This window comes from Periophthalmus magnuspinnatus, chromosome 4 (assembly GCF_009829125.3).
Source record: "Periophthalmus magnuspinnatus isolate fPerMag1 chromosome 4, fPerMag1.2.pri, whole genome shotgun sequence".
Lineage (NCBI taxonomy): Eukaryota > Metazoa > Chordata > Actinopteri > Gobiiformes > Gobiidae > Periophthalmus > Periophthalmus magnuspinnatus.
Genome location: NC_047129.1, coordinates 15,092,101 through 15,119,935, shown reverse-complemented (window position 1 = coordinate 15,119,935; position 27,835 = coordinate 15,092,101). Strand labels below are relative to the sequence as shown.

Sequence of the window (27,835 nt, the reverse complement as noted above, 5' to 3'; positions counted from 1 at the left end):
CAAAATGCTTCTACTTTTACAGGTACTTTAATACTTTTCCTTTGGTAGATTTTTTCATGTGATACTTTTTTGCCCTGGTATATGTACTTTTACTTAAGTAACAGAATCAAGTACTTCTTCTACCACTATGTAACCATCTGGCTACTACTAGAATACATGGTTAAACACTAAACAAACAAAATGTCAAATCTCAACACTACAAACACAGACTGAAATGGCAACAGTTCAGATCATAGACTGTTCCCTTAAATAGTGGACACAAACTCATAAACCAAATCGTAAATCACAAAATGAAGATGTTTTATAGCCAGGCTGTAGAAGAAACTATATGAAATGGAAACTTGGTCTGAACCAGTTCAGTACAAAAACTTCATGGTTCAAATCAGACAGTCCTGAGTCTGTCTGTGTTTGTTTTTTCATCCACTGATCCGAAGGTTGATGGTTCAAATCCCGCTCTCGACATAAATGTCATTGGTTAACCCACAAGTTGGCGGTGTGATTCCAGCTCCCACAGATGATTACTGACGTTGCCGTGAATGGGTGAGTGATTTACCAACAAATTTCTATATATTTAAAATTTTTGGTCACATAAACGGATGTGTAGTATTTTAAGCATTTTTTTCTCACTCTCAAACAAACAAAAAAACAAAGTAGTGGTCCTAAAGGTGTTTGACAATAAACATTTTTGCAATTTGTGCCAAAGATATGCCAGATTTACAATACTTTTCAGGAAATGAAGTTAAAACAACATAATTTTAGATCACAACAAGGTCAGTTAGTTTCATTCTGGTATTTTGTTTTTTGGCATCAAAGTGTGATTTTTAAGGACACGAATGAAAAGATTTGCAATTTATGCCAAAGATATACCAGATTTATTCTAACACATTTTCTTTTTGAGATTGGTGAGGAAAAACGATGCCGTGCTAGTTTTATTCTGCGTTTAGTCTCCTTGTTACTGATAACGCAACCGTGTTATGATCCATTTTGTATAGACCCCCCATTGCTATTACATAACCATGGTCTCCTCTTTTTTCTGAAATAAAAGTCTTTTGTCACAGCGAGTTCACCTGCCTTCTATCTGTTACCTGCCTGGAATGAAAGCCGGTGTCAGAAACTCCAAGTGTCTCACCTCCTCCTCCAGATAAGTGTGTGGCGGGCGGGGAGGGATGGGGAGGAGGGGGGGCTTGTTCCTCAGTCACCGTGAAGGAATTTACAGCCCTCCAAAAGAAAAAAGTAGCTGGAGGGGATCTTTGTCTACCTCCCTGTTCCTACTTTTACACCTCCTCCCCCCTCCTTCGTTTCTACCCAGCTGTCAAGTGAGTATGCTGCTCTCTCAAAGGGCCCTAGGAACAAAGGGGATGTGAGCAGGTCTGTTATGGATGCCTCTGTCACTTGAAGCAGTAGGTAAACACACACCTTCTTCCACCGCTATAGGCCCCGCTGTGTGTATACTAAACAGACATTTAAGGTTACCAATACACTGTTGAATACGGGTATGCGCAAAAGATGCTGGTTTTCAGGTGGGAAGGTTGAAAGTTGCAGTATACGGGCTTGTAGATTAAAAAAGTCACAGTGAATGTCCTTTAAAAGTCAATGTTTAATCACTTAAACAAGATCCGTTTTACTGCTACATTCACGACATCAATGGGGCAAGTTTACATCAGGGCTAAAATGGGTCTCAAAACAGGACCAAACCAGTGTGAGCGTGCTCTATGACCAACTTCAGAATACTTTTAATACTGTGCTTATCACCAGTGAAATAAGTGTTTGTGTACAGGTGAGCTGCATATGGTGAAACGCTTATAAAGGTTTAAGCTCCCCGAGGAAAAGAATCAATATTCGGTCTAATTATTACATAATATTGTTTTCAATGGTGGAACTAGACATTTGAGTTGAGTAATTCAGTACAAGTATTCTTATAAAGCTAGAAAAAAAATATATTGTTATTATTATAATGGTAGTAGTATTAATATTAGTAGTAACAGTAGTAGTATTAGCAGTAGTAGTAGTAGAAGTAGTGTTTGTAGTATTAGTGAGTAGTAGTACTAGTATTAGCAGTAGTATTAATATTAGTATTAGTATTAGTAGTAGCAGTATTAAATACTTAATTATGAAAACTATCAGTCTATGACGCAACAGTGACGCTCATGTCAGTATTCATATAAAGAACAGAGTATCAAAAGCAGAAGTGAATAAAAGTAGGCTAATATAAAAAGAGATAAGGATAGAAGCTTCACGCTCACTGCGTCAAACCAGTGACTAAACTCCTGACACTTGAACTTGACAACTTGACGTGGACTAAACCAGGTCTACAACAGGACCAGGACTAGACCAGGTTCAAACCAGGATCAAACCAGGACAAGTTTGAGCACATGTTTTTCTGATAGCAACAGTTGTAAATATTCTAGTTATTGTATGGAGCTAATAATAAATGAAACTCAAATCCCAGTAGAAACACAAGACAAGAAATGCAGCATAAACCAGGACAGGTCCTAATCCTTTTGAGGATCAATATTGTTTCTTTTATACATGGTAAATGGGCACTTTTTTATACAGCGCTTTCCACCTTCAAGACACTCACATCTACACACATTCAAACACAGACATTGGGGCAAGACGGGTTAAGCGTCTTGCCCATGGACAAAATGACAGTATTCATCTGTGGGAGCTAGAATCGCACTGCCAACCTGTGAGCCAGTGGGTCTGACCGCTCAACCAACGATATTTACGTCGAGGGCAGGTTCCGAACCAGCAACCTTCGGATCAGAGGATGAACAGTCTACCAACAACAAATAAAAGTACAAAAATCCTACTCTATCTGCTACTACTAAAATCTGCTAAAGGGGTTCCTTGTTTTGCTTTAAAGGACTGGTGCGAGGAAATGCTTTCTCCCCCACACTGGCGTCACCATTTATCAGTAATACTCATGGCTGTCTGCTGATAAACCCATCTGAGTGGTACTTGTGTCGCTAAAGGTCTTTAGGGGCATCAACCGCTTCTGTTTGCAACTTTGAGGGACAGATTCCAGCATGGTGGCATATTAAAACTTTACAACCTTCTAAATACTCTTTAACAGGCCAGCTCATTGTGCTAAACGGTGCTATAAGTGTGTTTTCCCATGCCATCTCCTAGCTAGTCCGTATCTGCTCTGTTGTTTGGATAGAGAGGCAGTTTCCTACAGCTGGACGGTGGGAGTGTGGATGAAGCGAAGGGTTACACAGCCACCTGGCCCCAAGTGCGTCAGTCCTGTCATGTGCATGTGGTTTCCTTAGATTGTGTTAGTGCTCCCAGGCATCATCCTCAGTCGCTTCATGCTAAATATGGGACAAAAAGGGGGACGCGGGGGAGACGAAATCAGGGAGGAAGATAGACAGAATGTTGCAGCAATAGGTTTCTGTTGAAGCATTGAAAAAGGAAGAGTTTCTTTGGATGATGGATTGTAGTTATAAGATTTTATTGGTAGTAATGCAGACTACATTTGGTTTTATAGTTTTAGAATATGTAACATGCATTATCATCAGTGGTGGAACGTAACAAAATAAAAGCAATAAACTACTGTTCTTAAGTAAAGTACAGATACCAATTTTTTTTTTTTTAACTTAAGTACACTTTAAAGTTCAATATTTTTTACTTTATATTTGAAATAAGGTATCTGTACTTTCTACTCCAGTATTTTTATTATTGTTTGAGACCTGCTGAAAAAGCTGAGAGATTTTATTTAGTTTGAGCCCACAAATTACAAAAATAAAATCAAACAGAAAAACTATTGATTCAATTGTTTCTGTTGAACAAAATTCAGCATAAATCTCTATCAAAATCACTACATTTGAAACTTTGTTATAGATCTAAATCTTTTTTCATGTGATATTTTAGCTTGAAGTTTTATTTTTGCTCTGATGAGTACTATGAATCTGTTTTGACTTATTTGAGTCTTTTGGGGTGTTTTGGTGGTGAAAATATCTTAATGAACGCCCTCTAGTCTGGTTAAAGCTACACCATTACCGTAACATTTCTGGTGGATGCTTCACAACCTTCTGATCTTCATGGAGATGTTTTTTGCTTTACCTGGAATGTTTCACAGTATGGCATTGAACTTTTCTATATCCATAGACAAGCAGGTGACACAGCCAGCCCAAGATGAAGATTTGTGGAGAGGTGACCCTGCTTACAGTAAGAAGGCATGTTATTCAAGGTATTCTTGAAAACATTTCCATGGAGGCAAGGAGGTGATGGACTTTCCTCCAGAAGTTACATAGTGTGTCATTAAATACAAATAATTACTAATACACAAACTCACAAAAGGACAAATGGGAAATTATTGTGGATTTTTTTTATTACATTTGTTATTCATACAAGTGGACAATTTGAACAATCTGTCTTATTTGAACAGTCTGAAGTATTTGAACAACTGATATATTTGAACAAGGCTAAGTTATCTCAAGATAAACCTCTGTAGGTTGACTTCATCTCAGGTGTAACATATAGTAACATATTATACTCAATACACACATGTCATAACATGTGTAAAATGTGTGGAATTATTGCTGAATTGCCAGAGGGGTTAATTTTTATCCCCTTACCCTGCTTGTAGCAAGACATCTTGTACTGCTCTAGTTTGGGCTCATGACACCAGTTTATTAAGAAACCAAGTGATTTAGTGCATTTTATACAAAATGTATGAATCTATAGAAGACATTAAGAATTGAATTTATTTGAAATAAAATAAAATGTGGCATAATTTTATTTACAACCAAAATGAATTATGGTAAATGACAGGATTTTTGTAAAAAAAACAACAACAACAAAAATTAAACTATACACCTCAACGCGTGCAAACATTAATGTCAACAATAACTACTATTCAAGTCTCTCATACATATTGGTAGACACATTAATAAGCAGCATATGATTCCTAAAATTCATGAGTCAGTGCAGACCTGTGTCATTTGTAAACATTCCTACTGCATAAGTTAAAAATAACTTAAGTCTTAATCAGTCACCATAAAAATCTGCTACAATGGAGAATATGTCTCTATGTACAAGAATATTCAAGAGAAAAAACAAAACTGCGGAAATCCCTTTTTCCCCAAAATAGATTCTGTTATCAAGACATCCGTCCTTGGCATGCTTATTGATACATACATTAAAGTTTAAGATGGGCACCACAATTTGCACAACATAATATGTTGACACTTAAAAGCTTTAGCTCAGAAAATGAAGGTAATAATTAGCAAAGCGGAAGATTAGTCAGGAAATAGCTCTGTGAATGGAGGGGCAGAGGTGAATGAATACACAGAGTGCAGGGGGAGGGACAGCTCCAGACTGTGATTATTGTCTGACCCACTATAAAGTTACAGAACAGGTCTACTGCAGAAGGGGTGAAAAAACACAACCCCCTCACAATCCTTTGCATTGTTCTGGCCCCTCCCCCTTTACCTCTCTGTTTGTGAGGCTGATCTTCGACCGTCTCTGCGCCTGGACCCTGATCACCACTGACCAGGGATGAGGTTACAGGAAGTCCCATGCTGTGGGGGAGATAGTGGAGCTCCATGGTGACAGGTCCCTCCTCACCTCCTTTTGGACTGACCGCCTGCATGATTAGGACAAGGAGGGGAGAGTGGAGTATGGGTGATGGGGTGCAAGGGAGGTAGACGCAGAGATTAGGGTATTAGTAGATGCATCAGGTGACAGTTGCATAATGTGAGGTAATAAAAAATATCAAGTGGCAGATTCCATGAGATGGCTGTATATGGTCTACATCTTTGTATTAGGGTATGAACAATCTCTTTCCCACAAATTCGTGCTAAGTTATAGTAAAATTCCCAAACTAACTTTACATTTTTGTCAATAACAAAATTGATCTGAGATATAAAATAATTTGTTGCATGATTGTACAAACATATTGCCATATTTTTTAGTCTAACTGTTCTTTCATTTCCATTTTTCATTAGTTAAATATACATTTTCAATATTGATATTGGACTCATACTGATAGCTCCAACAAGTCAGGTCTTCCCAGATGATATGTCGCCCATCCCTTGTTTTTAGATTTAGATTTGACTACAGATTTGGTCTTGAGAGATCAATTAATCTGTACTGACTTACAATAACAAAACATTACATTCCCAGTGCAAGGAATCACAGAATTTTAGTTTAACTGTTCATCCAGATGCCGTTCTCAACTACATTTGTATGAATGTTAGACTATTATTCCCCTAGATTATAATTTACTCTTTACCATTTCAACCTACCATGCAATTAACAACTACAATGATCACAGAAACCAAATTCTAGAAATATGACCACATATTTATTATTTATTTAAAGTTTTTCTGCAACTGCTCTACTTTTCATTGTGGGTGGGCCCGTCATCTTCACCACCCTCCAGTGAAACTCCGTCATAGTCCCCTGCAGCAAGACGCCACCGAGCACAAAGCATTACACTTAATCGCACAAGACAGTTGGCAGAAACGCACCAATAAAAAAAAAAAAACACTAATATCTTTTGTATGGGATGTCATGTGTGTGTCTCTTTATACGTTTTGAGTGAAGTGAAGTGGGATTAAGCGATTTCCTGGTGCGTCCATAAATGTTTGACACTTGCCAGGCCTCAGAAGTACCGCACACACTCAGAGGAAGTGGTGGCTCTGACCATTAAGTCTTATTACAGGCTTTATGATAAGGGTAGCCAGCATAAGAGCCGGAGGAAGTCAGTATAATACTCCAATACAATTAAGATGCATGAGGGCATAGAGATGGTATCAGCTCAACTAAAAGCAACTGAAAAGCAAAGCACAGTACGCCAACAACGCAAAAGATAATTCCATCCAGCTATAACACAATGTTGTTAGTTATGGTTTTAAATGTGATACAGTTAGCTTGATAACTATGATGTGTCTACCGGTTTCAGTAGTAACATCAGGGCTGCAACAGCATAAGCCCATGTTGCCTGGCGGTTTGAGTATATTTCACACTATGGTCTTACTTGGGCTCATCTGAGACTTGTCTTCATTAGAGGCGCCCGAGTTGGGCCTACTCCGCTGTGGTTCACAATGGGAGAAAGAAGGGGCCAGGCCACGGCTGTGACTGGATCCCCTCTGTGGTGACGGGCCATCAGGTGTGCGTGGAATCTTTGGCTGACTAACAAATGCTGGAATATAATCCCTGTGGAGATAAAGTTGACAAGTACAATTACTACATTTTGGGAAGTAAGATTCAAAGCAAAGACTTGCTCAGTTCCAGTATGCTGTGGACATTTTATCCCTGTTTACTCTTAGAAGGCTTAGTGAACAAGGTGCAAGCCTCTAAAAAGACATGAAACCCGACACAACAGAGCACAATAGACCCAAGAGACAAGGGCCCAACATGTACCCGTCCTCATCTGTTTAGTTTCACTTATATTGTTTCACATATATTTCCATATACATAAGTATTGTGGTACACTTGTGACACAAGCTAATCAATAAACTAGCCAAATAGCTATATATGTTAGGCTTATTTTGTCTGGCTCAGTCACACTGGAAACATATGAGGCTGCTAAGCTTTTTGCAGAGTAGGCTTAAGGTTAAGCTTAAACTAACACTGCTGCACTGAACACTAATGCCACCCACTGTGACATAAGTGACAGACTGAAGAGATACATCTGGCCATGTTTCTTTGTTGTACAAATATAATTATGCTATGATTGAGTCGGTCTCCCAGGTCTAGTGATATTTCAGAATCAAAAGATGTGACGTATAAAGACATAATTTTCAAACCACTTGTCTCTAGTGTGGCAACCCTATACTGTAATAGATGGTTTAATTTCAGCAAAAACTCATTCATCCCTTTGTCATACAAGTCAAGGTGGCACCAAAATACAAGATAAAATCTGGTGCAAGCAAATAATCTGAACAGTGTGAGGACAGAGCTGGACCTGCAAGGAGACTTTTGTATAGAGAGCAGACAATAAAGTATCATTACAAAATGTCTGATATAATGATATTAAAGAAGAACACAATACATAAGGACAAAAGCCACTAGAACAGGTCATAAAAATGGATGCACTACACAGGAAGAGGCAGACCCACAGTGATTTCCTTAGATGCTCTGCTATAAGTGCTGCTGTGCATTGGCAAGTAGATATGCCCATTAATTCTTATGATCAGTCTTCCGGTAAGGAGAGAGACTAAAGGACACTAAGAACTGATGTGGTTCAGGCTGTGGAACACAACAGCAGTAGGACTGGATGGGTCATTACTTTTCTACACAATGCAAAGGCAAATACACCATTATGCTCACAATGGGTGTAAAATTCATTGCGACCTTACACAAAGAGGAGATTTTCACGTCAACTACCCAGTCTTCCCTCTTCTCACTAATCTTAAACTTTTGATGTTGGAAAAGAGTCTGGTTGTCACTCCAGGTGTGTGTTCCGTCCATGTAACCAAAGGAACAGCTGTGTTTTGCTAACAAGCACAAAGAAGTAGTTCCAGAGAGTTGGGCCAAATTGCAGTGTTTCTAGGATTCCATTGATTTCTTTGTTGATCTCACTGAAGTCCCCGTCATTCAAACGTGGGGTGAAATCAGGAGACTGGATTCAGACCTGGCCAAGCTGTATGGCAGTATGGTCTTGCGTTCCTGGGGGAGCAGCGGAGGGATGACTGAAGCAGTTTCCTGAGACTCATTACTCTTGGTGCGATTGAGGAGTCGGGTTCCTTTGGGATTTGAAGGAGGACTGGAGTCGGGGAGGTCTGCCTGAATGGGTCCCTTTGTGGCCGCTGCTGGTTTAAACGCATGTCACAGGCACACGGAGCGGCTGGCCAGTGCTGAGTCACCCATCGGTGAGTGTGCCTGCCAACCCCCCCAAACCACAAATAACTCTGACCCATATAGTAAACCTGATACAGAAAATATGTGCATCCATAGCATGTCAATTTAGAGATCGGGGATGAAGCTATATCCAATAATATGACATTATTTCTGTATTAGCCTCACAGTCTGATGAAATAAGGTGAGGAGGTTCATGTTAATGCATATACTGTTCTGTTACATTCATACTATCCAACAAAAAATGTTAATTTCAGACACAGAAGGTTACAATACAGTATATTGTACATTATACAAGTTTACAACAATATTGTGAAAATATTGGCACTATACGCTTGTTTTGTGCTGCTTAACCAGAGGTGTATCATTTTAGAATAGAGTATTTTCCAGGATCATTTTACCTGTCTCCATTTTGCTCCTCCAGTCCTTTTCTGGCATGACTTTCAAACAGAGCATCCGAATCTATATCATGGGAAAACCTTACACTTTCAGTATCTGCAACAAAATGAATAAGAAAAAAAATTATGAATAAAGACTAATCCAAATCTTGTAACAAACAACTATTTTGTGTGAATTATTGTCAGTTTATATATATATATATATATATATTGTATACATTTAGAATATTTATTTATTTTAACTTAATTAATTTTAACTTAATTACTTAATTACTTTCCACAATACATGGTTCCTTTTTGTTTTAGTTATCTGCATAGTCCAGATGAATGTTACCTTTAATTTAGTCACCCCTTTCAATAATTACTTAATAATAATTTTTATTCTGATAGCTGTTGCAACTCTAGTAAATGTGAATAGCGTTCTGTGTGTAGTACTGACCGGTGCTCTGATGTAAGGACTCAGTGGTCATGGGGCGGCTGCCAGTGCGAGTGGGAGGCCGAGAATTGAAGCGAGATGGAGGGAGGCTGTCCTGGCCATCATCCCCAGGGCTGCCTGCTCTGGAATTCCTGAAAATAAGGTGAATATGCAAATACTTTGACATAACAGGTATAATTAAATTATATAAATAATATAAAAACATAATACTATTCCTAGTTTAGTAAATACTGAACTGTATTTCAAATTTCATCTTTGGGCACAAAAAAATAATAATGATAATGGGGTACTCAAAGATATAATTTTTTCTGGTAGTCATGGTCATCACAAGGGATGCAACCATATTTGATGCAGGGTGTGATGATTCAATTTACATGTTTGCTCGATACGCACATGTCCCTGTAAGCTCGTAGTGTTTAGGCTTGTCAAATTGCTAAAACCAGTCCATTATTAAAAACAAAAAACAAAAAAAAAACCTGTACACGCAATAAATATTGGACCCCAAAATATATTGTTCCAGCTTTTTGAATATTGAACGATACGTCAATATTGTGATTATTGTGACAGGTGTAGCTGCGTTGTCATTTTAAAGGGAAAACCTCTCTCCCCAGATGCAGCAAGTAAACAGCTCCAAAAAAGCTTTCAGATGAAACATTCTAACAACGGTGGGTTTTACCTTTTAGCCACTTTTTATTTTACCTTGATAGATCCAGGAATGACAAAAATATGAATGTTTAAATAATCTAAAAACGCTTTTGGCTTCACATGTCATTACTCAAATGCACTCCTAATGCATATCTTATGAGTTTTACTCAGAAAAGGTCTGTTGAGACATTTCTATGTAATATAACACAGTTTCAGTTCTCAAAAAGAAGATGGGAAAGTGTCTGTGAGCGTAATGGGAGAGCGCTGTGTCTGTAAGAGCAGGGGAGTGTGGGGAGGAGCTACTCTCTGTCGCTGCTGATGCTGGAGAGGAGGGAGAGCAGCACGGACATAGGCATGTAAACGTAGTCAGAGGAAAGTCAGACTCAGAAGGAAAAGAAAAGAAATAATCCAAAAATAAATAATCAAATCATCAACAAAAATGGAAAAGTCTGACAGTGTAATTCCCCTGGAAGTCTATGTTAAGAGTATATTATAAAAACTGTTCTCTTTAGGAAGCACAATTCTTATTTTTACAGAATAATGATAGGAAAACACTTCACATAGAGCATACAGTGGTTGTGCTGTAAGTTATCAAAATGTGATGCCTCATGTTAATATCATCTATCAAGTGTGTATACTTTGGTCATTAGAAGGAATAAATAACACAAGAAAGATTTTTTTTTCAAAATCGAACAGATATTGTGACCCATGTATCAAGATACACATCGAATGATGGGAAACTATCATTGCATCCCTAGCAAAATAACTCCACCTATTTTATCTCTAAGTATTTGATATGAAATACAACAATGAGCCATTTGGGTATTGTCTTCAACACAGGCAGAAAGTACAAACTCAAAATGATATCTTCAACTTTTAGATTCAGTTACGCCAAAATACTAAAGTATTAGACAATGAAAAAACACTTTCCTAGCCAAATGAGTAAATTAGACTGGGCATATACCCTAGGCTTGAATTCCTCTGTTTTGGAGTGACTGGGCGCTGTAGGGGTTCGTTGCCTTCGGATTGTGGATTTGGACATCTCTTTTTTGCTTTTGCCATATTGGTCAGAATCTAAATAACACACACAGAACAAAAACACAGAATGTTGTCAGGGAACATGCACTGATGATGTCACGAGGAGTAAAAATCCTATATAGCATCCATCAAGCATGAATAATAGAAAAACCACCGGGACACTACAATATCTATTTACATAGCATTTTTTGCGAGTGTTATACAATATCAGTGTCAGAGCTGCGTTAGATTCAAGGTCAACAAGTGAAAATGTATTAATTTTATTCCAAAATACACACAGATCAAGTGTGTGGATCAAGTTTTGCTATTTTAAATGAAACCTGCTGGATCTGATGTCTAGTTCTTACTCCCAGGTACTCTGTAGTGAGCAGACTCTCCCCAGACAGTTCTCCTGACTGTGGCTGGACAACTTCCTCTTCCAAGTCTGTCTCCATCAGATCCTCCTGTAGTAGTAAAAAAACAACACAGTGCTTACATTATACATCATTATAAAGCCAGATGTGCACCATGAGTTTGATATTCGTTTTTACTCTTTTGACGGTTTGGAGATTTGATGTCCTTCCTTATAAGTAAGCCAACATAATAATGATAAAACACTAGACCATTGTTTATGCTTACATCATTGTCATCCTCTTCTTCCTCATCCTCTGACTCCGATCCTTCGTCTTCAGCTGTTACAATTAGAACAGTGAGGACCAGTGTTAAATCAAATATATAAACATATACATAAAAAAAGAGTCTTACAATTAATCCCAAATGCATACGAAATAGAATAGAATTTGAATATTAAAAAATAAGACATACTTGAGTTGAGTTGCTTGATGACATACTCAATCTGTCTGTTCAGGTTTGGATCATCCTCTTTCGAGTAACAATAAAGAATCTCCTCAACGCTCTATTAAAACAGCATACAATAAGCATAAGAAAGAAGACCAACACGGTACAATGTGTAACCATAGATACGCCACAGTGAAAATGATATGGTTACACAATAAACTGCTACTTTTTTGTTAATATCTGACCCACTTAAACTAGGTCTTTGACGTAATAATTATTTAATCATCTTACCATCTCTTTGGCTTCCTGTCTCACAGAGGGTAAAGATAGGATACTATACAAGGCTCCATTGACATATGGTCGAATCTGTGACATAGACAAATAAAACTTATACCCAACATCAAAATCATCAAGATATTTAGTTAGTAAGTAACAGTTACACACAAACACGCACATATAATAGACTGTGCCAAATTTATTCACCAAGCAATAACGCTATTTCAGTACAACGTGTTATTCACCTCATGGTTCTCGTGCCCCAGTAGGTCAGTCAGAACTTTAAGCACTTGTTTGGCCTTTTCAGCACACTTTCTTTTTCCTGAATCACAAAAATAAAGACAATTTTTAGACCAGACAGGGCAGATGTAAGTGTGAAACGGGGGTGAAGAGTAAGGAAAGACATTCAGTAAACTGTCAGAGCTGAGAACTGAGCCCATCACAGAGCCGTGTGCTGTAGAGTAGACTATTGTTGGCCACACATGATTGGTATTTCATAACATTAAAATAAGCTTGAGAAAGAAGAGAAGAGAAGAAAAAGAAGTGCATTGTATGAAATTTTGCAGTAAATAAATAAAATAAAATGGTAAAAGGAAATTTATCTGCATTAAAAAATTATGACATATGCTATGCTATTAGTGCGTACCCTTTGTTCTCAGACAGAGGTTCATAAGCAGAGCCATGGAGTACTCCAAAGTGCAGTCACTGAGACAGTCATAGTCCTGCAATTCATCCACAAGCCAGCAAATCAGATCCTTCTCTATCATGGCAGTCTGCTGACTCCTCCTACAGCACAGTACACATTTATCCAGATGTCATTGTGTGTTATTTATCATCTATTTAGTATGTGAAAACTCAAAATGATTTTACCTAAGACTGAGTTTCTGCAGCGCAATTAGAACATATTCTCTGGTCTGCGAGTCTTTTTCCTCCTTCTTGAGAGCCTCTGTCATCATTTGCAGAAGAATGGGGAATTGAGAGAGATAAACTCGGCCTGAAAAGACAAACACAAGGATAAGGTAGTATGGTTTTCAGCTGTAAAATTGTGTCTCCTCCAAGATCAGTCAAGCATTAACTGAGACTGTTTACTCATCGGACCACTTACCCTCTGCAAGAGAAGCGAAGGCATTGATCAGGCGAGCCATGAACTGACGGACAATATCATTTCTTGACCACATTAAATGAAGCACAGTTTCCTACAAAAAAGAAATTATAATAATAATAATGAAAATACAGAAATATACCATAAAAGAAAAGCCTGAAAAGCTTTACTTCTCAGACACTCATCCTCGAGGGACGACTGAAGTCTGACACCGAGTGCATGCATTGTCATATTAGATGATGCCTAATTCTATGTGTTATTAGTGCCACACCTGTAAAAATCACACCTGATTATTGCTGAAGCGGTCAAGCAGATCATTGGTGATGTAAGCTTGAAGCACCGTATCTCTCTGCTCACCAGGAAGTGACCGTGTGAGTCTCTAAAACAGCACATATGTTTGAGATTCTTAAAGAGCAATTAATATTCGAACATAAAAAACATTCATTCTGATGGTATTTTTTTCTCTATTAAGAATATGAATTACCCAGCGCAGTGCTTGCAGCAGTAGAGCTCTGAGCCTGTCTGTCCCCTCCATCAGATCTTTCTTCAGCTTGTCATAGTCCAATGATGGCAGCATTGGCACCTCCTTGGGTCTTCTGAGAAACAGCAGGAAATCCCATTGCCAGTGACATCAAATAAGAATGTCAAATGGAAAGATGTGTTTAAAATGCTGCATACTTACTGAGGTGCAATTGACGCTCTGAGGATTGAGGAGGCCTGTGGCGAAGATTTATAAGACGACAAATTTGAACAGTTATTAACCACTGCAATGCTGTATAGAAATGTTTAATTGTTATGGTTTACCAATCTTGAATGCAAAAACAATCAAACAGATATGCATTCTTTTACATATCTGCACATGTCAGATATTTTAAATACATGCATACATGCTAGTTTAACATGCACAATCCCCAAAATCCCCATGCTATTAGTGTAGTAGACTAGAGTGTAGTTAAGATGTTTAGTAGCAAGTTTTGAGAGGTTTTCAATTTGTAATTTTGGACCTTGAAATTTAACCTAAAGTCCAGCTTTAAGCTAGGCCCGTGAAAGGTTATGTGAGTGAACCATGTCTTCTCAGGTATCCGGCGGCCTAACCACATATTTGCATTGGACTACAGCGGGGCTTATGGGAGGCCTTTGATACCTGGATTCCTTCTCAAATGCCTCTCTTCTTACTCTAAACATTCCTCCTGCCCTGGCGCACGCTGGAGGCCAAAGGGACATGTTCAAGTCAGACAACAAGTGCAGCCATCAACACAACTCTATTTGAATGCAATGATTGATTGATTGATTAGATTTATACTACTACTAAACAATAACAAGTTGACCTCATTCCTCAACAATGCACAGTTTACATAAGTGTTGTCTATAGTCCTCTCCCCTCAAGCTGTCTTCTCACTATTCACTCCTACTGTTGATGCCGCTTTGTCCACAGGGCCTGGGGTTTCACCTGAGTAAAAGATTTGATTACTCTACTCAGATAGCCACAACTTCACGAGATCAAAAAGCCTACATTTCATTCAACAACTGGGTTCTGTTTTAATCTTTACAAATACCTGTAGTTTAGGCAACCCGAGCGTGAGAGAGGTTGTAATGTAATCAAATCCACATCTTTAACTTTCCAACGCTTTAATACTAAAAGCACTGATGTTGGTAAGTGCAGCAGGAGGGGGGACAACATTGACGTTGCTCAAACACGACCAAGGACTGGAACTTTATGGGAATTATATGACTTAAGGATACAGTCTAGTCTAATAATCAAACTTTTCTCCAGAAAGACAATGCACAGACCTAGTGTAGACCTACTTGAATACCAGAACAAGACAATTAGTTACTTTTATAGTAAAGGTTTATGATGCAGGCACAGAATGGGAGTGGACTAAAGAGAGAAACATAAGAAGCAGGCAGAAGAAAAATGAGACGACCTGGGTGATATCAGGGAGTAAAAACGGAAACATGGAACATAATAAACTTACATAGCCATCATCATAAGGACTCATAGAGTAATATCCCTTTGTGGGTTAAGCACAGCACACACAAACACAGCACACAGACAAACAACACAGAGAAAGAACTTGTTCAGTAAAGCAACACAAAAAAAAAATCACACAACAAACTTCAGTATGAGTAAGCATGATGGCTGTGGGCTGAAGTAAGCTACAAACTTTCACATCTGAGCAATCACTTTTCCCTGTTTAATGTTACTGATGAATGCCATTGGCTTAAATCTCTTGTCTCTCTCTCTCTCTCTCTCTCCGTCTCCGTGCCGCCCCTCTTACCCTCTTTTAATCTGTTAAATTTGATCTTTCAGATAATAAGAGTGGCCAATATAATTTGTTTATTTTGCGTTCACTTTGATCCTTAAGCCTGTTACAATAACTACTCTATCAACTTATCATTCAAAATATGAAAACTGGAACAATATTTTTTGGAGCTCAATATTTATCATGTGTACAGTTTCTGTGCATTTGGTGGGATATTTAGTCATTTTTTTCTGCAATAAAATTTGAGTTGTAGGGGGATGAATAAATAACTTCTATGATGCAGTATAAATACAAACTAATACTGAAGTGTTATTCTGCCATTTATTTTTTGCACCTCATAATTTTTAACAATAATGTACATTTATAATAGTTTTATGGGGGATAATCAGTTTCAATAATATCGATTATCCTCTAGATTTTCATCAGTAATGTATCATACTTCAAAATTTGTTATCATGACAGGCCTAGTAATCCTGTATATTTAGTCCTCTACCTCTCTCCAAAGCACAACACTTGTAATCATCAGAATATCCTTGGGTTTCAAGTGAAAATTGTTTTTATCACATGTAGGACGTGTATTAACCAAGGCTGTTCATAAAGCTCAAACAATTCCTTTTATATCAGTCTAATGTAATATGAAATACAAACATTTGCCTTCACTGGGCCAGTACAGGAAAGTCCTGATTACACTTCACCCTTCTTTTACATGATATTTTCTACCGTATGACACATGTGTAACTGAACAGGGCTGACAGTGCAGTATACATTGTGTTTCTGCAGGCATGTCATGCCTGTGCTTTCATTAAAAAAATGGCTTTAGGCCTTGTTTTGCTCATCCGTGTTGTTGGGTCTTGTTTGATCCCAGGTGTAAAGTGGAGTGAGGAAAGATGGTGTGATTATACTTACAGTGCCAGGCCTGGTGAAGTCTGTGCTCTGAACTGCGCTCTGTCTCATCTGGCGGTTGAACAGACAAACACAGACCCTCTGCAGGTACTCAGGGGAGATCTACAAAAGCACACCACACACTCTTGAGTATAAATAGTTTATAAGGATAGTGGTGGGATTGTACACTTGTTTTCTTTAAAATCTTACAAACATAATATAAGACAGAATAAGAGCTGTTATTGTATGCATCTCTAATAGGTAGTATTGTAGTAGCTTGTCTTTGACCAACCATTTTTCCACTGACAGATGCCTCCAATAAGTCGATCAGGTCAGCGGTTATTCCAATCAGGTTGTAGTAATCGACCTGAATTTTATTACACTTCTTTATGTAAGTCGCAATGCGCCGGTTTGACTCAGACAACTGGATCTGCAGCTGCTGCATGGCTTCTAGGAACAAACAACATTTTACAAGCATATTTCAGCATCTATCTTTTGGGTTTCAAATTATTCATTAGTAAAATACCTTCCTATAGCCAAGTACATTTTTTTTTTTATCAAATGGAAAGCTTTAACTTTAAATAGTGAAGTAGAATACTAGTTTACAGTCTACATGGTATCAAAATATCAAATTTGCTTTTCACAATTTAAATCAACTGGGAAAATGTGTGTCTTTTATCAGAATTTTACCATTACTGCTACATGTTCATTAAAAAAATATTGCAATGAAACTTCAACATGGCTAACTGAGCATGAAAAGTGACATACCTTTGGTACTTCTGCCACCCTCTCTCTACAGATGCTTGTTAAAGAATACACTTTAAAATATTGTATTTGTATTGATTATATTATGTATGAATTGTATTAGCAAAGGATCTACAGAAGAATATCATGCTGGTCTTGTAGGAGGGACAGATGACTTAATGAAAGAAGTCCCATGGACCAATATCCCTTTTGTGTGTCTATTTTTGAAAAACGCATCTAAATTCACATACTGGGGTTCAGCAATTTGAATGTAGTTGGACGTCTTAGTACTGTAAGTCATGCTAATCTTTCAATGAAAATTGTCTTTACGTACCAGGAAGTTAATTGGCTGAAACTGTTCTACTCCAAGCTACAAACTGTTCAGTATAACTTAAGTGTAAGTTAAAGCATAACTAAAAAAGGGTATTGCATAACATGGAACAGTCCTCTTCAGGCGATAATACAGCAAATGTAAGTGTGGAGTAAACTAAAGGATACATATAAACTTAGAAGTCTAGGGCTGTTTGGTGACTTCAATGTAAATGACAGAAATTGCTCGAGCTTTTTCTTCAACTTTGGTATCCAGGAATCCTAAATAGAAACAAAATCAGTATGGGAAGTGATTACATGGAATGATATAAGAAATAACGAATAAATAGCAAAATTCCTACCTGAAAAAGATTTTTAAATGAAGGGTGTGCCATAGGATTAGGAACAAATGGCAGTGCGTAGTAGGGCAGGAATTCTGTAGTTTGACTCAGTGCTGCTCCTTGTGTCTCAAGGAACTGTTTAAATAGGGATACCCTTTCCTCAAGGTCACCTTGCTCCTGGAATAACAAATAAAATCATACTCAAATACTATATCCTAATATAATAACACTGAGGTTGCTATTTATTAGTCCTGGTTTAGCACATACTGTAATTTCATATGTAAAAGGGGATGGTTAAAAAGCTCAACAGCACAGTGTAGTGGCCATATTGCCAAAATGCAACAAAAGACGTTATGGGATGAGTAAACATTTTCATCACTGTGCAGGGTAAGCGGGTCTGAGTCAAGCATTCTATGTGCAGACTTTAATAATTCTTATCATTAGGCAGGATCGAAAAAAAGCAATCGAGTGCAGTTTCCATGTTATACAGTGTATAACATACATATCTATCAAATTTAATTTACAACAATTAATATTACTAAAACATTAACTAATTAATTAATATCCGAGGTTCCGAGGTTCGACCTCGGATTCAGGAGGAGCAGTGTGGTTTTCGTCCCGGTCGTGGATCACTGGACCAGCTCTATACTCTCCATCGGGTCCTTGAGGGTTCATGGGAGTATGCCCAACCAGTCCACATGTGTTTTGTTGATCTGGAGAAGGCCTTTGGGGGGTGCTCTGGGAGTATGGGGTCCGGGGCCCTTTGCTAAGGGCTGTCCGGTCCCTGTATGACCGGAGCAGGAGCTGTGTTCGCATTGCCGGCAGTAAGTCAGACCTGTTCCCGGTGCATGTTGGACTCCGCCAGGGCTGTCCTTTGTCACCGGTTCTGTTCATTATATTTATGGACAGAATTTCTAGGCGCAGCCAGGGGCCGGAGGGGGTCTGGTTTGGGAACCACAGGATTTCATCTCTGCTGTTTGCGGATGATGTTGTCCTGATGGCTTCATCGAGCCAGGACCTGCAGCAGGCACTGGGGCAGTTTGCAGCCGAGTGTGAAGTGGCTGGGATGAGAATCAGCTCCTCTAAAGGGGCCATGGTTCTCGACCGGAAAAAGGTGGTTTGCCCTCTCCGGGTGGGTGGTGAGTCTCTGCCCCAAGTGGAGGAGTTCAAGTATCTCGGGGTCTTGTTCACAAGTGAGGGAAGGAAGGAGCGTGAGATTGACAGGCGGATCGGTGCAGCGTCTGCAGTGATGCGGTCGCTGTATCGGTCCGTTGTGGTGAAGAAGGAGCTGAGCCGGAAGGCGAAGCTCTCGATTTACCGGTCAATCTACGTTCCTCATGAGCTTTGGGTAATGACCGAAAGGACAAGATCGCGGATACAAGCGGCCGAAATGGGTTTCCTCCGCAGAGTGGCTGGGCGCACCCTTAGGGATAGGGTGAGGAGCTCAGTCACACGGGAGGAGCTCGGAGTAGAGCCGCTGCTCCTACACGTTGAGAGGAGCCAGTTGAGGTGGCTCGGGCATCTGCTCAGGATGCCTCCTGGACGCTTCCCTAGGGAGGTGTTCTGGGCATGTCCCACCGGGAGGAGGCCTCGGGGAAGACCCAGGACACGCTGGAGGGACTATGTCTCTCGGCTGGCCTGGGAATGCCTTGGGGTCCCACCGGAGGAGCTGGAGGACGTGTCTGGGGTGAGGGAAGTTTGGGAGTCCCTGCTTAGACTGCTGCCCCCACGACCCGGCCCCGGATAAGCGGAAGAAAATGGATGGATGGAATTAATTAATAGTTAAAAAAACAACATTTTATCACACATTTTCCTCATATAACATCATACACTTCATTTGTAACAGCTCCTAAGTCTGAGATGTTTTTAAATCAAATGCTGGACACAACAGTGCAGAATCTGTTCTGCAGTATTGTCTGTGCCTCATTGGTGAAATATAGGGACTTTTTATTTCTGTCACCAAAGACCTTCTACATCACCAGGTTGTTACCAAAACTCACCTCTCACACGCATTTGTATTGATAAGGTTTAGGTACACTTTGTCATCCCCACAGGGACATTCATCCTCTGCATTTGACCCATCCTTCAATGCCACTGGGGCAACATGTTAAGAGCAGTGAGCACCACAGTGCCTGCAGTATCCAGGACCTCTTGAACTTGTGCTAAGCTTGGTCAGAACTACCTCAGCTGGAGGATTTTACCTACTGTGCATGTTTTGAGTTGTTTTCTGGAGTGCCCAAAGCAGTCTACACAGAAAGGCTTAGGCCACCGTGCAAACAAATACATATAAATTGCATCCTATGTTGATTTATATTAATTTTTAATAAAAAGGTGAAACATTTTCAATACATTAGAAATCAGCACTTTTAGTCTATTTAGGTCCGAACATGGTTAATATTCCATGCATATAGTACACACCAATATATTTTAGAAGTGAAAAAATATTTCACATACGTGACTAAGATGTTTCCTCAGTGGGTAGATAGTGAAGTGAATGTAAAGGTAAAACTCCAAACTTTGAGCAGCAGCATCTGTATCTTTCACCTCAATATGGTTTGTCCACAGTTCAAAGAACACCTTATGGTCTCCATCATCAAAAGAGGTAAGGAGGTCTCTCTGTAGCACACAAAAACAAACATTAGAAGGGTTAAAGAAACACATGCAGGCCTACTAAATAACACTTGTTTTACCTGGATGGCATGGTTCTTTGAGTCTCTCAGTGAGCTACCTTGAGGCTTAGAGACGAGTTTGCCTTTACATTGACACTCCATGTCAAAGCTATCAATAGTCTCTTCAAAACCCTCAAATTTAAGATACTATTAAACACAAAATTCATAAAAATGGTTAATTGAAATGAACGCTTGTAGTATATACTATGTGCAAATAAACCTGTCAACTTACCTCTTTGATCATCCCAAGAAGATCTGCTTCTGTTGCCAAGATATCGCCCATCTCGGCTGTCTCCTTGAAACTCATGTGAGCGACAGAAGCTTCAAATATACTCCTTACAAGCAAGTAATTCTGTGTCCATTAAAAATGAAGAATCGTCTGTAAAATAACGGTAATACCTGCAATGTAAATGCAGCATAACCTTACGTTTCAGAAAAAATGCATCACTATACAATCTATGACATGGAAGTGGCTGAAAATAAAGAGTCTGTTTGTATCCAACTAACTAGCTAACTTAGCAGTTTAAAACTCTATGTCAGAAAACACAGAAAGCTACACGTTCACTAATGTTAAATTACTACTCTGTTAACATTTATTACCCCTACTTGTGTCTCACATGCATTTTAAAAGACAGCATACGGGTCCGTTAGCAAAATGTAGTTAGCTAGCTCCAGCTCAAAGAGAACACTTTAAGATCATTACCTGGATAGTTTTTGGAATGTACGTATCCTATCTAGAAATCACTATAGCCATGAAAAAAAGCATTGAGCAACCATTGATTCCTCATTTATCGAGCGCAGTCATCCGTTGTGGTCATGTGGCGCAACTAGCATTAGCGTGTTGCTCGCAACAAGAAAGGACGCTGAAAAAATATCCCCTAGCAACCAACTGTTGATGACGTATGTGTCAACAATTAACAAACAACAGAAAATAAATCTAAAATAAATGCATTTCGTGCATAGTGAGAAATATTAATATAACATACTATTATGTTGCGTTGTTTCTCTTTAATTTACAGGAGTGAATAAATACATTATCAATAGTACATTTTTTCACGTCATTGCACGCTAGTCAGTAATATGTTGTATATAGCAATGTATGTCATTTCTTTACTATTTATGCTGTAAGTATTTAATATATTTTCTGCAAGAGACCTAACCGGAAGTACTCTTGTGTCAAAGGTTGCGCACATTGTGCGCGGTTTACGTGCGTTTTCACATACCAATGAAAGAGGCGTGCATCTCTATCAAGTGGTCGAGCGGAACCAAACAAAACAACACTAGTTCCCACACGACTACTAAAATAAAATTCTAAAATACCATATAACATATTATTCAAAGATTATTTAAATAAAAGGTAAATCAACATTATGGCAGTAAAAATAATGAAGGTAAACAGTGAAATAGACTCGACTGTCTGCATGGGTGATATCAGGATAAGCTGTCCCGTTGACTGCTTATAAAATCTTCCTGTGACTTCCACTCTCTTTTTTGTAGGTCTGCATATGTTTCTTATGGTGATCTTTTAATGGGTGTGTTGTATTTGAGTTGTTCAGAGGTACTTGAGTTATCCGTGTTAAGTAAAGAATCCTTTATGATAATACCATTTCCTTCTGTCTGTGAAAAACAGTGTATTGTTGGCTGTGACATGATCAGGCCCAAAAACGTTCAAGGTAGAATGGAGAAACTCACAGCAACTATGGGTGGTGCATCTCCAGTGTCAGTGCTGTGCCTGATGAGGTCAGTCTGGCCCACATCATCCTCTGATATGGAGAAGCTGTCTTTAAACTCAAACAGCAGCTGACAACGCTGCTCCTGTTCTGATTCTTTCAATCCACTGCTTCAGTTCCTACCCCAGATCTCTCTCACCATCTCCAACGCTTCCCCCTGGTCAAAGTGAGCAGACTTGTCTGTGTATCTTTGAGGTGGAGAAGGGCGAGCAACAACAGACTCAAGCAATAATATGCCTCAATTAAAGGATATTCGGCTCTGATGAACAAACGAGGACACAGGACTTGTGTATTTGCATGTCTTTACCTGTGGTGTTCTGCGGATGGAGCAGGCATTTTCAACAGAGTGACAGCTACACTTTGAAACTACACAATGGTCCAGCAAGTCATGGGTCACACAGGCCTACAGGTGCAAAGACAATGCTCCTCATCTGGATGGACACATCCAGAGCATGCTCGCGCTGCGTCAGGTAGGTTCCTGCATGATCCAAGTGCTTTAATTCCAAACTCTTGTTTTGTTGGTACGATGATTAGGTCTGTTTTTCTCACATTCATTATGACCGAAGACCCCTCATCAGACATACACTTTAAAAACTGACTGGCATTAAAAGCTCTTCATCAGTGCAAAGTTACCAAAGCAAAAGCAACCTGAGGCTATCTACTGCTTGTCTACAGAGATAGATAAGATTAATCCAAACTGTGGAACATTCCAGGTAAACTTTTCTCCATGGAGTAATTTTCTCCATGGAGAAAAGCAGAAAAGTTACACAATTCACCTTTAAGATGCTGGAAACACTCATTTCATTTGCTGAAGATTAATTTACTGTTAAGACTGTGAATCGGTATTTATCTTTTTATAGGTCCAAACACTCCCTCTATTTAACCAACAATAATTGAATAAAAAAACAGACATAACCAGCAAACGCTGAAATTCATTTGTTCTTCCTCCAGGAATAAATAACTCACACAATACAATCTAAATGTCATAATAACACCTCTAAATAACTAAGACCATGTTTTTGTAAAGATCTTTAACAAAGTGCTTGTGTGCCCTCAGAGGACTGGGGCATTTTGGAGTGGGTTAAAAAGCACGGAAACATTATTCTAAAACAAAATTCAGTGGGGTCATCTCTCTCATCACTACACAAAGCTTAGACATACACAATAAAAATAAAATTAAATAAAAACAACTAATGAAAACTAATCCAGTTCCATGTCCCAGTTTGTTCTAATCTATTGCACTGAAATAATTCATTCATTCATTTGCTAACATTTGATAATAATAATGATTAATTATTGCACACATTAAATTGGACATATTCTGTTTTTTTTAAGTTTTAAGAATTAGACAATAACATGTAAATACAGTTTATTCATTGTAAACCACAATATTGACCTTAAAGGCAAGGCAAGTTTATTTGTATAGCATAATTTGTACACAAGGTAATTCAAAGTGCTTTACAGAATTAGAAAGACATTAAGATCACAATACAACAAATCAAAACATAAATAATCACAAATAATCATCATAAGATTAACATTAAAGGAGAAAAGTGCAGAATAAAAACCTTTCAGTCATATGCACAGCTAAACAGAACTGTTTTGAGCCTGGATTTAAAAATGGTCAAAGTAGAGGCCTGTCTCACATCTTCAAGAAGACTGTTCCAGGTTTTAGCTGCAGAAAACTGAAAAGCTGATTCCCCATGTTAAGTTCTGACTCTGGGCAGCAACATGAGGCCGGTCCCTGAAGTCCTCAGAGTGTGAGATGGTTCATATGGCACTAACATGTCGGAGATCTACTTTGGACCTAGGCCACGGAAAGACTTATACACAAGCAGATCTGCTTTAAAGTCTATTCTTTGAGCTACAGGAGCCAGTGCAGAGACCTGAGCACAGGACTTACGTATGTGCTCATACTTCCTCGTTCTAGTCAGGACCCGAGCAGCAGTGTTCTGGATGTACTGCAGCTCTTTTGGAGAGGCCAGTGAGCAGGCTGTTACAGTAGTCTAACCTACTGGAGACAAATGCATGGATAAGTCTCCCCAAGTCTGGTTTTGACAGTATACACTTTCTCTATGTTTCTGTGGGCCAAAGATGATGAGTCTTCAGTCTTGTCTGAGTTTAGCTGAAGAAAGTTGTTTTGCATCCACACACTGATCTACTGGATGCAGTGCCAGAGTGAATCCACTGGTCCATAGTCACCTGCTGCCAGTGAGACATAGATCTGAGTGTCATCTGCAGAGTTGTGGTAGGACACATTACTGCTGTGTATTAACTGGCCTTACGGCAACATGAAGAGATTGAACAACAGGGGTCCCAGGATTGACCCCTAACATAATAATCCACGGGTGTCATAGATTATAGTTATATAGCAGACACAAGCACAATAGGTCTTCTTTAACAATGAATCCAACACTAATCTGTCAATGAAAACAGAATTAACTCCATTGTGTGTTGTATTTCTTTGTGTTTCATTTTTGAGGTTTTTAAGGGTTCAATTTGTACCTTTTTGTGGAGTGTTTGCCACCTGCTTGTTTCTATGAATAGGCTATTACTATACCTGAAATGTCACAGTGTAGCATTAAGCATATCGATCTCCATGGACTCAAGTAGGTAATGGCACCAGGTCAAGTTACCTGTCTCAATTGTCTCTGGCTCTCTGTAACTTTTATTAGTGTACTTTATTTTTCTTTAACTTAAAGTCAAACACCACACAAAATGGCAGATGATCACTTATATCTGTCAGAAATAATCCACTCCATTAGGTTGAAAAAATGTTATCGATCAAAGTCACGCTGTCCTTAGTTATTCAACTAGGTCTTGATATTAAAGGGTACATACCCAAACCAAACATATTGTTAACAAAATCACTTGTCTTAATACATTCACATGATTTCAACAAACCAATATTAAAATCCCCAAATACCAAAAGACCCTTCCTACTTTGTTTAGAATAAAACTCCACCATTACCATTAATCAATACATGATCCTGGGGTCCTACAAATGCAGCTAATCAATATCCTTTTATGTATTAATTCATTTCTTCAACAGTAACACACTCCATCAACTCATCAACAGAAAAAGTCATTTCTTCCATAATCTTACATTTTATACCCCTTTTTACAAATAAATCAACTACTTCTCCCTTTTTATTTTTTTCTATTTTGATTAAATAAATTATAATCTTCTAATTCATTATCCAGTTCTTTATTGTCACAAGTCTCTGAGATAGCTACAATGCTACATTTGAATTTAATATTATTTAAATAATCTTTTATTTTGTCCATATTTTTACAGAGACTCCTGCTGTTAAAGTCGATCACAGAAAATTGTTCAGTTGATGCTTTAATTTCATATTCAGAATTATACAGTCCAAATTAAAATTCTCAGACAAATAGCCATCAGGACTTGTAATCCTGGTGTTCAAATGTATTAAAATGTATAATGTTCTCGATTTTGCTTGATTAGTTTCTTCTTTTTGGTGAGCTTTTGAAGACCAAGCAGTTCATTTTTTCCAAGTCAGTCTTAGTATTCTTACTTAAATTTATCCAGGTCTTTGATTTCTTGTATTGTCATTATGTTGGCTTGCTCTTGTAGTCCATTGAGTTTGATCATAACTTTACAGTTCCTTGTCCATATATCCTGGATTCTTCTGTTTTTTTCAGGACTCTTGGCTGTCGTGCAATCTCTGTGTTTTTTCTTGTGAGGTGTTCATTTACACCTGTGCCCTTGAGTTTTTTAGTTAACTTTAACATTTCAACTTTATGTGTGAAAATGATCTTGGGGCTATTCTCGCATTTCAGGGGGATAGTGTGACAAGCAGAGAATTTCACCCTCTGTGTCACGTGCTCTACTCCCGGCAGAGGTGAGGTGTCTTGTCACCAATCCAGACATCACCAAGTCATCCACTCTTTTTTGTAATTCGTCAGTCTTCTTGTCCTTTTCCTTGATTATATCCCTCAGCTGTCGCACTTCATCAATTAACTTCAACATATCTTTTTGCTAAACCAAGTTACTCAACTCTCCTGTCATTGAGACAAGTGATTTTTTCACTTGTCCCCTGCCATCTTCTTTGCCATTGTTCTGTATTGTTTGGTTAAGTTATGTTACTGAATTGTATTGTTGAGTAATCAGGCTGCCAACACATGTCATTCAAGTGACTCCCAGGTTTGTGCCTTGTCAAAAAATTGTCCCCAAATTAGATTAAAAAAAAGTGTTCAATGACTTGGATGGCACTTCCTCCGGGTGATATTTAGTGGACTGTCAGAGCTGAACAATCTGGCCTGTCACAGCAGCAGCCATCTTAGAAAAACATGATGTTAGGATAAATAACTATGCTTAGCTATTCTGCATAACCACTGATATAATTTATTATTGTATTGCTATAGTACATTATTGTACCAGTGCTCATGTGAAGAAGAGGTCTAGATTACAGCTGTGAAACTAATGTGGCACATATTTTTCCCGCGTTTGGTATGTTCAGTGGGTTTGGTACACACTGCCTGTGCTAGGCTAAAGTGGCATGTTGTTGTCTGTTTGGTTCGCACAGAAGTGTTTGGTATGCTTAGCTTGTGATATGCTTAAAAGACATTTGGGACGTCCAGTGTGGTTGTAACAAACTGCCTGTGGTAGAAAAAAATAATAAGATTAAAAAAAAAAAAAAAGAATAGTGCATGTTAGTGACTGTAAATAGATTTGCCAAATGGGGAGAAGCAATTCCAGAAATGTAGCAAGTGTTGTCAAATGGCTGTAAACAGAGTTTATCCCCAGATATAGATTACCAAGGATAATCAGATCAGGAAACGGCAGAGATTTTAGTAACAAGCACCTAAGGGAAATAGAAGCTGACCTAGGCATCACACACAAGTTTGGGTCAACTTATTACCCTGCCTCCCAAGGTTAAGTTGAAAGACCAAATCAAACACTGAAAAGGAAAATAGGCTAAATGTGTGCATAGACCAAACTAACATGGGCTGAAGCATTGCCTCTTGTACTGATGTCAGATGAGAAACACACTGAATGGACAAACTCATCTGACTCATCTGGTCCAACATGAGATGCGAGTTATCGACCAGCCCTTGATATTACGCAGATTGAGCACGATGAACATTTACATAAACTAACCTCTCTTGTTAAAGGTCTGTCCTGGCACGTACGCAATTGAAGCTGTTTGTTGTGGTGACTGGGTGAGGGTTAAAGTCCACAACAGAAAGTGGATGCAACCCTGGCGGGTAGGACCATACCACATAACAGCGAGCTCCCCATGCGTATTGCATGAAAAGAACAAGGGAGGTATCTAGTATAATCACACCCATGGTGTACCATGTTCCAAGGTTATTTGTCTTAGCAGAAACTAACGGACATGAGAGGAAAGGGCAGTTTTCCTCAACAGCAATAAAAAAATCAAGTGGCAGA

General features: G+C 38.7%; 1 protein-coding gene across 2 annotated transcripts; it reads right to left on the bottom strand.

Annotated features, from left to right (window-relative positions):
• Positions 1–4,336: 4,336 nt before the first annotated feature.
• LOC117369540 (lisH domain-containing protein ARMC9) lies at positions 4,337–21,536 on the bottom strand. 2 transcript variants are annotated; one of them, XM_033964784.2, is made up of 26 exons: positions 21,393–21,536; positions 20,922–21,068; positions 20,711–20,836; positions 20,475–20,636; positions 18,042–18,197; positions 17,869–17,961; positions 17,395–17,419; positions 16,919–17,076; positions 16,651–16,749; positions 15,457–15,492; positions 14,163–14,197; positions 13,965–14,076; positions 13,767–13,859; positions 13,484–13,574; positions 13,249–13,372; positions 13,025–13,164; positions 12,624–12,700; positions 12,394–12,468; positions 12,130–12,220; positions 11,944–11,996; positions 11,673–11,768; positions 11,252–11,361; positions 9,646–9,773; positions 9,210–9,303; positions 6,986–7,164; positions 4,337–5,590 (listed from the first exon to the last, which is right to left on the bottom strand). In XM_033964784.2, the coding sequence occupies exons 2-26, from the start codon at positions 20,994–20,996 to the stop codon at positions 5,568–5,570; spliced, it is 2,451 nt and encodes an 816-aa protein (XP_033820675.1). In that variant the 5' UTR covers positions 20,997–21,068; positions 21,393–21,536; the 3' UTR covers positions 4,337–5,567. The 2 variants fall into 2 exon arrangements, with proteins under 2 accessions (XP_033820675.1, XP_055077216.1); XM_055221241.1 differs by lacking the exon at positions 15,457–15,492.
• Positions 21,537–27,835: the final 6,299 nt, after the last annotated feature.